General features: G+C 35.3%; 1 protein-coding gene across 3 annotated transcripts in view; it reads right to left on the bottom strand.

Annotated features, from left to right (window-relative positions):
• The window catches only part of TRIM23 (tripartite motif containing 23), a 36,643-nt gene that overhangs the window by 19,545 nt on the left and 1,518 nt on the right, over window positions 1-15,580 (bottom strand). For 2 of the 3 annotated variants that reach the window (XM_055554454.1, XM_055554455.1), the window contains exons 2-5: window positions 10,302-10,464; window positions 5,468-5,589; window positions 2,984-3,262; window positions 2,243-2,425 (exon numbers count right to left, since the gene is read on the bottom strand). In XM_055554454.1, the coding sequence (XP_055410429.1) occupies window positions 2,243-2,425; window positions 2,984-3,262; window positions 5,468-5,589; window positions 10,302-10,464 (747 nt within the window). Of the gene's footprint in view, window positions 1-1,480; window positions 1,685-2,242; window positions 2,426-2,983; window positions 3,263-5,467; window positions 5,590-10,301; window positions 10,465-15,580 lie in introns of those variants that run through there. The other variant, XM_055554456.1, reaches the window with a different exon arrangement.

Here is a 15,580-nt window from a genome sequence, read left to right as displayed (position 1 = left end):
TATGGGATGTTCAATGACAGAATCCCTGAGAAAGAGCCATCTGAGCTGAGACCTGAAGGAGGTAGGAGAGGGAACCATATGAACATTTTGAAGAAAAGCGTTCCTGAAATAAAGTAAAGCAAGTGCCTATAAAGCCCTTTCTGACCTCAATTCCAGCTATGCCTTCCATTAATCATTCTGTTTTAGCTACACTGAGCCTCCTCGAAGTTTCTTAAGAAAACAAGGCACACTCCAACTGCAGGGCCTCTGTACTTGATCTAGAATGTTCTTTCCCCAAATATTAGCATGGTTCCCTTTTCTCACCTCCTTTAGGTCTTTGCTCAATGCCCCTTCTCAGGGAGCCTGTCCTCAAATACCACCTTTCTGGATTTTTCTCCAAAGCAGCTAATAAAATACTTCTGCCATATTTTACTTGTATATTGTCTCTCTTCCCACATTAGAACGCAAACTCTGCATAGGTGGTATTTTTGACTTGTAGAGTGCTGTCTCCATAGCTAGAATAGTGTTTAGCACTTGAGATATGTTCAATAAATATTTATTGAGGGCATAAATATTTCCACCATAGTACAACAAGATCCAATAGAATTTTACGTGGTGACAGACATGTTCTATATCTGTGCTGACCAATATGGTAGCCACTAGCTACACACACATAAAATGTACTTCAAATGTAGCTAGTGAGACTGGGGAAGTAAATTTATTTCTTGCGATTGATAAATAATTTAAACTTAAATAGACACATGAGACTACTGGCTACATTTGACAGAGCATGATTCTAGCCATTATTCCCAATGACTTGGCTTTAATTTTGATTACCAAAAAAAACCACTATACTTTGTCTGTCCCTGTGTTTTATATTCCTGTCTGAAAATATCCCTTTCTTCTCTATGCATGTGTGCTAAGTCACTTCAGTCATGTCTGACTGTTTGTGACCCTATGGACTGTAGCTCTCCAGGCTCCTCTGTCCATGGAGTTCTCCAGGCAAGAATAATGGAGTGGGTTGCCATGCCCTCTTCCAGGGGATCTTCCTGACCCAGGGATTGAGCCCACATCTCTTAAGACTCCTGCACTGGCAAGCAGGTTTTTACCACTAGTGCCACCTGGGAGGCTCAAATGCTTCTCCTCTACAATTCAATTTTTAAAAGCAACTACCACTACTGCCTAAGTTCCTTCCTTCTCTTCATAGCCAAACTCTTAGAAGTTAGACACACTCACCTTCTAATACCCACTTACTCTTCACCTTACTGGGGGTTGGCTGGGGGGGGGGGGGGGTGTATTTCCATTTATTTCACAGACATAACAAATTCAACATCCAAATTAAACTTACCACCTTGGTCTCATCATCCCCTCCCAAATTCTTCTTCCTCCCCGTTTAGAGCACAACCATCCGCCAGGCTGGGCAAGGTGGAAACCTAGGCATCATGCTTGACCCTGCAAGTTACCTATCAATCAATATTATCAATCAATCACTATGACCTACCTATTCTACTTCTTTAACATCTCAAAGCCATGTGCTTCTCTCCATCCTCAATACTGCAGTATTATGGGCCACAAACAATTCTCAAGTAGATAATTTCAGCAACCTCACAAGAGGTCGTCTCCTTGCTTCCAATCTTGTTGTTCCTCCAATTCATTTTTTATATTAAACAGCAACCTTTCTTAATGCAAATCTGATTAAGTTATTCCTATGACAATTCTTCAATGGCTCATCACTGCCTGTGAGATAAAGTCCAAACTCTTTAACATAACTAACAAGATGTTGCACGATTTGGCCCTTAATTCTCCAACATCTTTTCTTACCATCTGCCACCCCAATACTCAAAGCTTCAACCACAGTGAACTTAGTTAAGTTTCTACAATATGTCCAAGTCTCACTTCCAGGTATTTTAACATATGCTTCCCTCTCTGGAACAACTCTCTCCCCATCTCACTCTTCTCCCTGACTAAATTCCCTTAAATCTCAGTTGAGACATCACATCTTCTAGAAAGCCTTCCAAGACTTACCTAAGTTAATGCTGTTTATATGCACACTGCCAGGGCATCCTGCATTTCCCCCACAAAGTAAACAGTTACCACACTTGAAACTCTTCACGATGGATAATAAATTTCCTTAAAGACAGAGACTTTTCAAAAAACTTATTTCCACTGACTAATGCAGTACTGGTACAATGGAATTGCTCAATAAATCCTATAAGGTGAAAAAGTAAGAGGGAAAAAGGATAAGGAGGAAAAAAATCCATACATGTTCTGTGTGGGCCATTCCAATTCCATCTTCGACTATTTGTTCTCCTCCTTCAATGTGCTGAACGATTCCAACTAATTTTCTGGAATAATCTGAAATTTCCTCAGTGAAGGTCCGTATGCAATGAGCCATATCTAAAATTGATGCTCGGATCTGGTTAGCTTCTGGTTCCAATACTGAATGCTATAAGATGCAACATAATTATAGAAAAGAACTCATAGTATTGACTAATGATATAAAATGCTATTTAACTGGCTCCTATTAATAAAAAAAGCATTAGCTGCAAGTGGGTTTTATAACATATTTACAAAATCACAGCATTAAGAAATACTAATTTGCCTTCATTTCAAAATTATTGATCCTTCAAAGAAATAATTTAAAATTTGGAATTTCATATACTGCTAAGAAACCAAGAAATCTCTAAAATTTGATCACAAGCATTAGTTCATCAACTGATATATTATCAACACAATCCAGTGCTTTACAAAAACATGCACAGAAAGAAAAGGACTTTTTGTTTCCTGCTGGAAAGCCACTTTCAGTAAAGAATGAATCATGAGGACTCTGAAATTTTTGATAAGTCATTATAAACCTCTCTTTTCCTTTCATGCTACCAAGCTCAACCCATTTATCATTTAGCTCTTCTTCAGTTTCTACTTTTAGTATAAAGAACCAAGTCAGTGAAAATAAACAGTAGGCTGGCAAAGCAGGCAAAGTTATCAACTTTAACTATATTCATACCTTGTGACCTTGGTGTTTCCCATATTCTTTGCAGACACAACACATGAGTGGGCTAGTTTGACAGCCATCTTCCAAGCAAACAAACTCAATGGCATGCACTTGATGCTGAGAGCACATGGTCTTCTCATGAGGTTTATCAGCTAGAGGCACTCTCCTGTGCTTTGCTAGTGTCTTCGTAGAATGAGTAACTTGGGAACATTCTGAGCACAAGTGAGTTGCACATACAGTGCAATATACAGATGCAACATGAGCTTCATCTTCATCACAACGAATGATGCTCTGATAAACAAAAAAGTAATGTAGTAAAACTTTATTAAACAGAAACTGACTGAGACCCAGAAAACAAACTTACCGTTACCAAAGCAGATACCAAGGGAGAGGGAGGAGAAATAAATTACAAACTACTATATATAAAATAGGAAAACAACAAGGGAACTGTACAACACAGGGAACTATACTCAGTATCTTATAACAATTTATAATGGAAAAGAATCTGAAAAAGAATGTGTGTGTGTGTATAACCAAACCATGTTGATGTATGCTTGAAACTAACTTAAAGTAACTATACTTTGATTAAAAAAAATTTTTTTAACTAAACCCCAATCATTATAACATGCCAAATTTTGAAATACAAAAGCCCATAATCTTTATATATATAAAAATAAACTGATCATTAAATACAAAGGTCATTCACTACTCACTTCTATAGGTAAGTGAAAGCTATTTCCAAAACTGATCATCAAAATATGCTATGAATTTGAGGCCAAAAATACAACCATTGTTTTAGATTCACTGTCAGTGCAAAGGTATCTACTGCAAAATCCCCTCACTTTACACACAAGAAACGAACAATAGAGAATAGAAGTCTGTTTTTTTTAAGACTGAAAGAACTGATACACATGTAAACCTGTGGCGGATTCATTTTGATATTTGGCAAATCTAATACAGTTATGTAAAGTTTAAAAATAAAATAAAATTAAAAAAAAAAATAAAATAAAAAAAAAAATAAAAAAAAAAAAAAAAAAAAAAAAAAAAAAAAAAAAAAAGAACTGATAGTAAATACTTTAAATATACTTGTCAGCATAATGTATAGAAAAAGAGAAGCACAAATTTTATTATTTAGATAACCAAGTGAAGCTTTTAAAAACATAGATGCTTGGACTCCAACCTGAGAAATACTCATTGCTCAATAGGTGTAGATGAAATCCAGGCTGTGTATTTCTTCTAAAACTCCATAGTTGAGTCCACTGCACTATCCTGGTTGAAAATCATTAAATTTAAGAAAGAAATAAAACCCTATGTTACATGTAACCTTATAAATGTTTATTATTTTTATGAATTAGTAAAAAGCATTCTGAGTGGTCAATTTTACATGACAGATAATCAAGAATGCTTCGAAAACTTTTTCTGAATACTAAAAGGCCATAACTGGAAAGGGAAAGATTTGGTATAAATTTCTGCAGAAATAAAAATTAGAAAATATATCAATGGTATCATTCAGTATCACAGTAAATAAAAAATGAACCCAAAGTTAAACAATTTTGTTTGCAACTATGAAAAATGCATATGTATAAAATTAAAAAGTCATGTCTTCTGCTTTCTAGAGCTGACAAATTTGTAGGATCAACATTAGATAATCCTTGATATCTTTCAAAATAAAGGTAAAAGATAAATCATGGGAAAGAACTGCAAAATTTTTAGAAAACAGTGCTTCAGTTTGAGATTACTTTCACTGATTCACTTTATATAGGAAATCATGACTTAATAAAAGATAAGTAAAAAGTCAATCTGACATTTTCCTTGATACTAAATATGTGGTTTTCAAGGTGTTCGTCAAAATTATTAACTATTTACTAAACAACTATTCCTATATTCAGAACAGTCTATGAGTTATATAGACAAATTTTATGCTCAAAATGTATTTTAACTTGTGTTAATGGCCTTCTTTCTAATAATTATTGGACACCAGCCTGTCTGGATAAAGAGAGTACATCTACATACAATTTAACTTTTCATGAGGATATTTAATAGTAATTCCCTCAGGAGCTATGGCTACCTGTAAGGCATTTCATCTCTATGCTAAAAGGTCCCTTTCATGGAGTTCCTCTCTCTTTCTCTGTGTTTTAACTGTTGAATGATTCACTTTTGCATCCTCTGCTTTAAAGTAGGCTACATATCCTTTGTATTCATCCATAATCTTACTCTTTCACTTTACCCTTATATAGAACTAATGATGATAAGGAAACAAGTTCATACAAAAAATATAGTTTGCGTATAGTATTTTCAGAGAATTCAAGCTTCAGTTTTGCTTTTGTTCAGCTGGGGATTCTGTTGCCTTCAGAACTATAATGTAATGACAAGTTGTGTCTCTGGAACCCTACTTTATAGGGTAAGTAAGGTAACATTGTGCATATAATGGCAAATATTTTAAATTAAAAAAAAAATTCATGGTCACAACAAATATTTCAACAGTTCAATCAATACCTCTCCAGATATCCCAATGGCTTCTTCTGCAGCTCCATACTGACCACTATGTCCATTCTGTAGTCTTTCCAAAAGCTCCAATAAAGCAAAATTTTTTTTCAATCCCCAGACACCTGAATCTCCTAGAATATAAACATATAAACTAAATATAACAAAATGGAATATTATTTATTTTACCCCATATCCTGATAGTAATTTCAATGTCTCACAGTTCAATCATTAATAATGTTTAGATTTTGGAAATTCAAAATTTCTCCATTTCCTGTTAATGCTATAACAGCAATATTAAATATTCTCTTTAAAACACAGAACTCCTTAGCACTCTAAGTAGAAACATTTTTTAAAACTCTTATTCTTTTTCTATAATTTAACTTCAATATAATTTATAAATCCTATTTCCTCACTGACTTTTAGTGTATATACTAAAACAAGTGCTTTAAATATTTTTAACAGCAACCTACAGTAAGAAATACATTTTACATTGCAACCCAGTATAATACACACACACACACACACACACACACACACCACTGAAACAGAAGATTTACAAACCAAAATTCACCCTCACAGTGTGCAACACACTGATTGGTTTTATCCTATTTCTTTTTAAAAAATCTTATTCACACAATTAAACTGATTTTATGACCACAAATATGGTCATAAAATATGATGCATGTTAGAAAACCACAGTATGAAAGATACACTTAACCTAAAATAAATCCATCTCTAAACTGGAACTAGAGCAGCTACAGACATTTTCCCCATATCTCATCTAACCTAGAACCCTAAGGGCAATCAATAAATACATAAACTCCTTCTCACATACATACACAGAGTTTCACACTAAAGTCTGACGATACTCCCTTTTAGGTAGGTAAGACTTTAGGGCACATCTGAGTGAGGACCAATGTCTCTTTTCCCCAGAACTGACCATAAAAGGCCACGTGAACAAACATATGTACATGCATACGTGGCCACACACATGAGCACACACAACACAAACTCTTCCTAAGACTATAAATAAAAGATAGATCCTCTGGAAATTAGAAGGAATATCTGCTATGCTGAGCTTCTATACAACAAATACCATCTAACACAAAGCTGCCATCTAGTACATACGCATTGAAAAAACAAAAGAATAATGAAGTCAATGGTTACAAGGCTTCCGTACTTCTTGGCCCCTCTTTACTAAGGGAGGAAGGGAAGGAAGAAAAAAAGAAAGGAAGAAGGAAATTTGGAAGAAAAGGTAAGGAAAAAAGCCATTTCTAGTTATGGTTCTCCAAAAAAAATTTTTTAACTAGGCTAAATATCTTTACCCTCCTGTCTGATTTCTGTGACCTCCCTTCTCAAGTATCTTTATGCAGCCCCTACCCAGCATTTCCCCCTGTCTTGCCATCCTAGCAAGGCTTTCTCAATGAATTTAATTTTTCACACACATTCTACATCAAACTGAGTTCTATCCACTTTGTTTATAAAAGATTAAGAGTACACTAAGTCTTTTATTTAAAAGTATTATCTTGACAGTATCCAAATACTTTAATTATATATTAAACACAAACACATAAACTCCTGCTGCTGCTGCTGCTAAGTCGCTTCAGTCGTGTCCAACTCTGTGCGACCCCATAGATGGCAGCCCACCAGGCTCACCCGTCCCTGGGATTCTCCAGGGACAAGAGTACTGGAGTAGGGTGCAATCGCCTTCTTCACATAAACTCCTAGTAGTATTTAAACAGTATCTATCAACTGCCTAAGATATCACTTAATCTTTCTGTGACTATAAATCAACATCTCAATGACTTAAAACAACAAAGATTTGCTTTTTGCTCATATAACATCTCAGGGGTTGGTGAAGACAAGAGAGATTCTGTTCCCTACTGTCCATGATCAAGGACACAGGCCACTAAGGCTCCAACCACCTGTATCACCTCACTATAGCAGAGAAAACAATTTACTACAAACTATCATAAATCTATCTTTAACAGCTTCTACCTGGAAGTTAACACTCCACTTCTACTCATAATTTCACTAGTTACAGGAAAATCACACAGCTCTGCCTACCTAATCATAAGAGAGCAGGGAGGTATAATTTTACCATGAGGAAAGAAGAGAAGAACCACAAATAATAATAACCAGTACTAATAACTATGATAAACAACTACTGATACTAAAGAAGAATTCTAATTTTGATTCTTTCATATAAACAGCAGTTCAAGGGGACTGGGGTGGTAGAAGGGAGGGATGGGTTGGGAGTTTGGGATTAGTAGGTGTAAACTATTATATATAGAATGGATAAATGACAAGGTCCTACTGTATAGCACAGAGAACTCTATTCAATATCCTGTAATAAGTCATAATGGAAAAGAAAAAAAAAAACAGTAACTTGATTTTATAAGCAGGAAATACAAATTATTTTGTTATACTTTTTAATAGATTTTCCAAGTTTTCTGCAATTTATATATATATATATAATTTCTATAATAGATTTAAACACAAATTTTAAAATAATGACATCAAACTATATCAAGAGTCATTAACACATATTCCATAGGCTCGAATTAGAGTAAAATTCTAAGCTAAAAGGTATAGTAATTACTACACAACATGCAAAATGCCAGGCTAGATGAATCACAAGCTGGGATCAAGATTGCCGGGAGAAATATTAACAACCTCAGATATGTGGATGACAACATTCTAATGGCAGAAAACGAGAAGGAACTAAAGAGCCTCTTGAGGGTGAAAGAGGAGAGAGAAAACACTGGCTTAAACTCTACATTCAAAAAACTAAGATAATGGCATCCGGTCCCATCACTTCATGGCATAACAGATGGAGAAAAAAGTGGAAACAGTGACACATTTTATTTTCTCAGGCTCCAGAATTACTGCAGACAATGAATGCAGCCATGAAATTAAAAGACAGTGGCTCCTTGGAAGAAAAGCGATGATGAACCTATACAGCGTATCAAAAAGCAGAGACATCACTTTGCCCGCAAGGGTTCATACAGTTAAAGCTATGGTTTTTCTAGTAGTCATGTACAGATGTGAGAGCTGGACCATAAAGAAGGCTGAGCGCTAAAGAACTAATGCTTTCAAACTGTGGTGCTGGAGAAGACTCTCGAGGGTCCATTGGACAGCAAGGAGATCAAACCAGTCAATCCTAAAGGAAATCAACCCTGAATATTCACTGGAAGGATTGATGCTGAAACCAAAGCCCCAGTAGTTTGTCCAGCTGAAGTGAATAGCCAACTCACCGGAAAAGACCCTGATGCTGGGAAAGATTGAGCGGAGGCGGAAAAAGATGAGATAAGATGATGATGAGGATGAGATGGATCCTCAACAGAGGATGAGATGATTGGATGGCATCTCCAACTCAATGGGCATTAGTTTGAGCAAACTCTAGGAGATAGTGAAAGACAAGGAAGCCTGGTGTGCTGCAGTCCATGGGGTCACAAAGAACTGGACATGACTTAGTCACTGAACAAGAACATAGAAATTACAACCTATATTCAAGGCAAAATTACTGGTTTGATTGATTTCAGCTAGGATATCACTAACCATTACCTGTCACGAATTCCTAGGTTATCACAGTGAGGGTAGTAACAACCCACACTGTGGTATTTATGTAGAGAAGATACAGTGCCCTTCAAAAGGAAGAAAGGGTCCATCTTACATTTGCAAAGTATTACTACTTCTATACAGTTTTATATAAAGAAGATGGTATGATATATATAAATTACAGAATAAAAGGACAATAAAAACAATGTAAAAATAAAGACATCTCCCCCCGAACCTTATTATTTCTTGATTAATGGTAAGTTAATGCTATCCATAATAATGCTAACACCGTCTTATATTAGCTTTCTGGCAAATGAGCATACTACTTAGTTAAATCAAAGACTACCAAAATCTTAAAAAACACATTCTATCCTACCCTTATAAGAAAATATTTTACAACAATGTTTCTTAGCATTTTAAAGCTTTCTGGTCTAAAAATCTGGGTACTCTTGCTTGTTTTCCTGGTGCTTTAATTTCAAATGTGTTCCACATGATATACAGTCTGAACAGTCTTAAACAGTACTACTAAACTAAAAATAAATGACAACCTTAAACTATTAATTTTGGAGAAAATTCCACCATTAAAAAGAATAAACATAGAATTTATGGTTGTAAGATAACTGTTCAAATGTTAATAAATGTCATTTCCAAATCTGGTATCCTATAGTAATAATTCATTTTGAAAACTATAAAGCAAAGTTTGAAAAGTATGCAAAAAACTGAAAAAAATCCACCAGACCTTTAAATACATTTTAACACAGAACAAGAAGTAGTTAGTAGTTATCAAATGCTAAAAATTCTTCTGTCTTTGATATCAATAAATACCATGTTGAAACTCCAAGTACTTATCTGTATTTTCCTTAATGGCCTATTCATGTCTAAGATAAACCCCGTTTTACAGGAAAGTGGAAAAAGTTAGCATATCTTTCTCAGGTGTCTTACAACTATTGATCTATAAGTACTGAATATAAAAATCCTAGAAGATGAAATAAAGTTAGTCCCTAAGAGTGGGCTAGTTTATAGCTTCAGGAATACTGCTTTTAAAAGAAACTGAAACCTCCTTGGAATTTCGTTCTTTTTATTTTTTTGGCCACACCTTGGCATGTTTCCAGATCAGGAAAAGACCCCATTCGTCCTGCAGCAGAAGCAGAGTCCTAACCACTGGACTGCCAGGGAACTCCCAGAATTTTATAATTTTTAAAATCAAACAGAAAGAAATTGTCTACTATGACATTTGTATTACATGAACAATTTTATATATATATATATTTTTTTTTCCTACCTAGTTCTGTTACTTGCCGATCAAAAGGGCAACGGATTGCTCTTCCATGAAGAGGCAGCCGAGTGAGACAGTCATGACAGACTGTATGACCACAAAGCAGAAGGCGAGGCACTTTGTCTCCTTGCAAAGAAAAGACATCCTCACAAACTCCACATTCCAGCACCTAATAATTGGAAAGAACATATGTGCTCTTTAAATGACTTTAAAGCATAAATATTTTAGGCTAAAAAAAAGTCTGATCTTATTTAATGAATCGATCTTGTTACTTTATTCCTCCATGAAAAAAAAATGTCTAGGTGTAAAATCATAAATCATCTTTTATTACTTCATCTGACAGATCTCAAGAAAATTACATCACAGTGAAATCTCCTTGGAAAGATAACTGTCAGGGACCAAAACAATGTTGTAAGTTAACATCTTAAGTTTTGAAAATTATGACATGATTTGTTATATGTGAATACCTAACAGTATATAACTCTACTGAAGTTGGGTTCTTAAACAATTTCTCTGCAATGAACTAACCCTCAGAACAGCCATCATTAATTTGGACAAAAATAATTTGATAAATGTGCTAGGATGACAACTTACCTGGTAAATGATAAAGAAGTTGTTAAGACAAGAATATAAGTAATTTTCAAGTATCTTCTAACATATATTTACATCATACAATGTAAAGGTAAGAATGCAGTTAGACTTACATTTCAATTCCATGTTCTCAATTAATAATAATGCCCCTGGGTTAGAAAGTTTGTTGTTTATCTAGTTCCAATCACAGGTACCTGACTTGTGAAAGTACACAGAGTCAGTCATAGGAAAGATGACAAATCAACTATACTTCAAGTAAAAAAAAAAAAAAAAAAAGAAAAAAGGTATACTTCAATTAAAAAAAAAGAAGGGTGACAAGAATTGGCATATTCTAATTCTTCAGCCCATAAGTTTGTTTTATAATTAGCCAACAAACTATGTTTATATCAATGAAGGTTATTTCTTATATATTTGAAGTTTTCCACAATTTAATAATTTTTTTAAACATACCCACACTGAACTGTTTGATTGTACCCCAAATTCCAGAACCACCATCTGTGACCTGCCACAGCATGGCTCCTGTTCTACTGCTTCTCTTCTCTTTCAAATTCTATTCTCAAACTATATCAAATAACCTGCAGTTCACAGCACACATCAAACTGTTTTTGCCTCTTGCTTTACGTTAACACTGAAGAAACAGCTAAAAAGACATTTTCCTAGGGATTCTTTCTTTACATTAATAAACTAACAAATTCCTAAGTGAATACACTATCCTTAGGGTTCCCATGTACCATGGATAAGTGTTGATCTCAATACCCAAAACACTGTTAATACTTTAATTGCCTTTCCAGCCTGCCTTACCCTGTTAGACCAAAGCCCTCAGGAACAAGGTATTCCAAATACCAAGCACCTATGTGCTTAGGTTAATAAAGTCCAACAAAATAAAAATTTTAAAACAGTTCAGCTAACCACCACCCCCCAACAAATACATACTACAAGGTTAAAAAGAAAAAAAAACACACACTGAAAACCCAGAGTGAAAATCAGACTTAATCCAGTAAAACTTTAATATTAACTCTACAATCAAGTTGGAGTCAGCATATGAAATGTTAATGTTTTTCACTGAAAATAAACTGATAATTCATGACTGGCTTGCATCCCAGTATGGTCCAAAAGAAGCTTAAATGTAACACATAGTTCACAGAAAAGGCAATGAAAACAGATCTTTAATTATACGAAAAGATGCCCAATCTCACTCAAAGCATTTTGAAATCAGTTGAAGTTATATCAATATACTTTTTTCAGATTGTATTTTAAAAAGCTGATAACACTTTCTACTGATGAAAGTGTGGGAGAGTAGATAAACTGCTGGTTGCTGTGAACTGTTTATTGACTGATATAGCCCCCATGGAAGGCAATCTAACAAAACCTATCAACAGTGTGAATAGCTTAGTAATTCTACTTTCAGGAATTTATCCTCTAAGTATATCACATGTGTATAAGAATATCTATATATTATCCCTTCAAGCATCTTTTGCATTAGAAAAATATTGGAAACAAAGTAAATATACACAGAAAATAAATTAAGCAATATTCATATACTGCAAAACTATGCAGTCTAGTGGGGGAATTCCCAGATGGCTCATGAGTAAAGAATCCACCTGCAATGCAGGAGACGCAGGAGAGGCAGGTTTGATTCCTGGGTTGGAAAGATCCCCTGGAGGAGGAAACAGCAACCCACTCCAGAATTCTTGCCTGGAGAATCCCATGGTGGAGGAGCCTGACAGGCTCCAGTCCACAGGATCACAAAGGGTCAGACATGACTGAGCACGTACACACACATGCAGTCTAGAGAGGAAGAGTCAGGAAACTTTTTATGTATACACAGTATGATTCCATATCAATAAAGCAAAGTGAAAAATGACATATAGAATATTTAACTTTTGCATAATGGAGAAGATATAAAGGAGGCATATATTTTTATATACACTGTTTTGCAAGTATATATCTTTGGGGAGCTAAAGAGAATATTAGTAGTTCCATCGCTCAGTCATGTCCAACTCTTTGCAACCCCATGAACTGCAGCACGCCAGGCCTCCCTGTCCATCACCAACTCCCAGAGTTCACTCAAACTCATGTCCATCGAGTCGGTAATGCCATCCAGCCATCTCATCCTCTGTCGTCCCCTTTTCCTCCTGCCCCCAATCCCTCCCAGCATCAGAGTCTTTTCCAATGAGTCAACTCTTCACATGAGGTGGCCAAACTATTGCAGTTTCAGCTTTAGCATCATTCCTTCCAAAGAACACCCAGGACTGATCTCCTTTAGGATGGACTGGTTGGATCTCCTCGCAGTCTAAGGGACTCTCAAGAGTCTTCTCCAACACCACAGTTCAAAAGCATCAATTCTTCAGTGCTCAGCTTTCTTCACAGCCCAACTCTCACATCCATACATGACCACTGGAAAAACCATAGCCTTGACTAGACAGACTTTTGTTGGCAAAGTAATGTCTCTGCTTTTGAATTATGCTATCTAGGTTGGTCATAACTTTCCTTCCAAGGAGTAAGCGTCTTTTTAATTTCATGGCTGCAATCACCATCTGCAGTGATTTTGGAGCTCAGAAAAATAAAGTCTGACACTATTTCCACTATTTCCCCATCTACTTGCCATGAAGTGATGCAACCAGATTAGTTTTCTAAATGTTGAGCTTTAAGCCAACTTTTTCACTCTCCTTTATATATATTTATATATATATTGTTTTACAAGCCTACTATCTTTCTGGCATGATACACAGGAAACATTAAATTGGAACTGTAGTTCTCTTTGAAGGATGGAAACAGCTGGGGAATAACTACACATAAATCATATATATATGTACATTTACACAAACATATATACAATATACTTCATATTATCCTGCATTTTTTAAAAAAGTCAGTAAAAAAGTATTACTTAAATATCTTCACTTGAAAAGAAAAAAATCTTCATTATCAAATTACAGAAAAGATATTCACAATAGAAATTAGATATTACAAAGTAAGTGCAACATTTTAAGTAAATGTTCTCACTATAGAGACACCATAATATATTACCATTATATATGACAAAACTCCAAAGAACCAAATTAAAATTTTATTTTTTTCATTCAGATCTTGTATCTTTAACAGCATCATTACTCATGTTACTACCATAGTTTTTTTTCAAAAAGTACTAGCAAAAGTCCATTGAATTTTAGTTTAATTTAAAAATTAAATTAAATTAAAATTTAATTTTAAAATTCTAGTAAACCACAGTTACTAGACTATTTTGCATCATCTCAGTAAATAACAGAGTAAGAAATTTTTTTCTTCAGTATTTATGAATAGGAATTGTGGCTAACAGCATAAGAAATTAAGTCCTAGATAGGAAAAAAGCTCTTAGTTTTGTATGCCAAAGAGGGCTTCAAACTTATCACAGGTAAATTAAAATTTAATAAAGCAGGCCATATTTTCAAAGGACTAAGGTCAGGAAGCAACGGTTAGAACTGGACATGGAACAACAGACTGGTTCCAAAGAGGAAAAGGAGTACGTCAAGGCTGTATATTGTCACTCTGCTTATTTAACTTATATGCAGAGTACATCATGAGAAATGCTGGGCTGGAGGAACCACAAGAATCAAGATTTCCCAGAGAAATATCAATAACCTCAGATATGCAGATGACACCACCCTTATGGCAGAAAGTGAAGAGGAACTCAAAAGCATCTTGATGAAAGTGAAAGATGAGAGTGAAAAAGTTGGCTTAAAGCTCAACATTCAGAAAACAAAGATCACGGCATCTGGTCTCATCACTTCATGGCAATTAGATGGGGAAACAGTGGAAACAGTGTCAGACTTTATTTTTCTGGGCTCCAAATCACTGCAGATGGTGATTGCAGCCATGAAATTAAAAGACACTTACTCCTTGGAAGGAAAGTTATGACCAACCTAGATAGCATATTAAAAAGCAGAGATATTACTTTGCTAACAAAGGTCCATCTAGTCAAGGCTATGGTTTTTCCAGTGGTCATGTATGGATGTGAGAGTTGGACTGTGAAGAAAGCCGAGCGCCGAAGAATTGCCGCTTTTGAACTGTGGTGTTGGAGAAGCCTCTTCAGAGTCCCTTGAACTGTAAGGAGATCCAACCAGTCCATCCTAAAGGAGATCAGTCCTGGGTGTTCATTGGAAGGACTGATGTTGAAGCTGAAACTCCAATACTTTGCCCACTCATGCAAAGAGTTGACTCATTGGAAAAGACTCTGATGCTGGGAGGGATTAGGGGCAGGAGGAGAAGGAAACAACAGAAGATGAGATGGTTGGATGGCATCACCAACTCAATGGACGTGAGTTTGGGTAAACTCCAGGAGTTGATGATAGACAGGGAGGCCTTGCATGGTGCGATTCATGGGGTTGCAAAGAGTCAGACACAACTGAGCAACTGAACTGAACTGAACTGAAGGCAGCTCACTATTCTTTTGTGAACATAAATAATTTTATATCCAATTTCTGTCTGTTTTCCCTAATGAGAAAACTCTAACAATATCAACTCGCTCATAAAGCAGGAAGTCATTTTATATATGCAAACATTAGCATTATATACTTCAACTTTTACCTTCCAATAAACACTTCTTACTTTCATCTATAACAATGGCCATGAGATTTTTTAAAATTTAATTTGTAATTTATGTTACAAATTACAGCATGAGGATCTTGCCAAAAAGGACTATCCTACTGCACACC

The sequence above is a fragment of the Bubalus kerabau genome, chromosome 18, assembly GCF_029407905.1.
Source record: "Bubalus kerabau isolate K-KA32 ecotype Philippines breed swamp buffalo chromosome 18, PCC_UOA_SB_1v2, whole genome shotgun sequence".
Classification (NCBI taxonomy): Eukaryota; Metazoa; Chordata; class Mammalia; order Artiodactyla; family Bovidae; genus Bubalus; species Bubalus kerabau.
The sequence above is the reverse complement of the archived record's forward strand: the minus strand, read 5'-3'. Positions and strand labels throughout refer to the sequence as shown.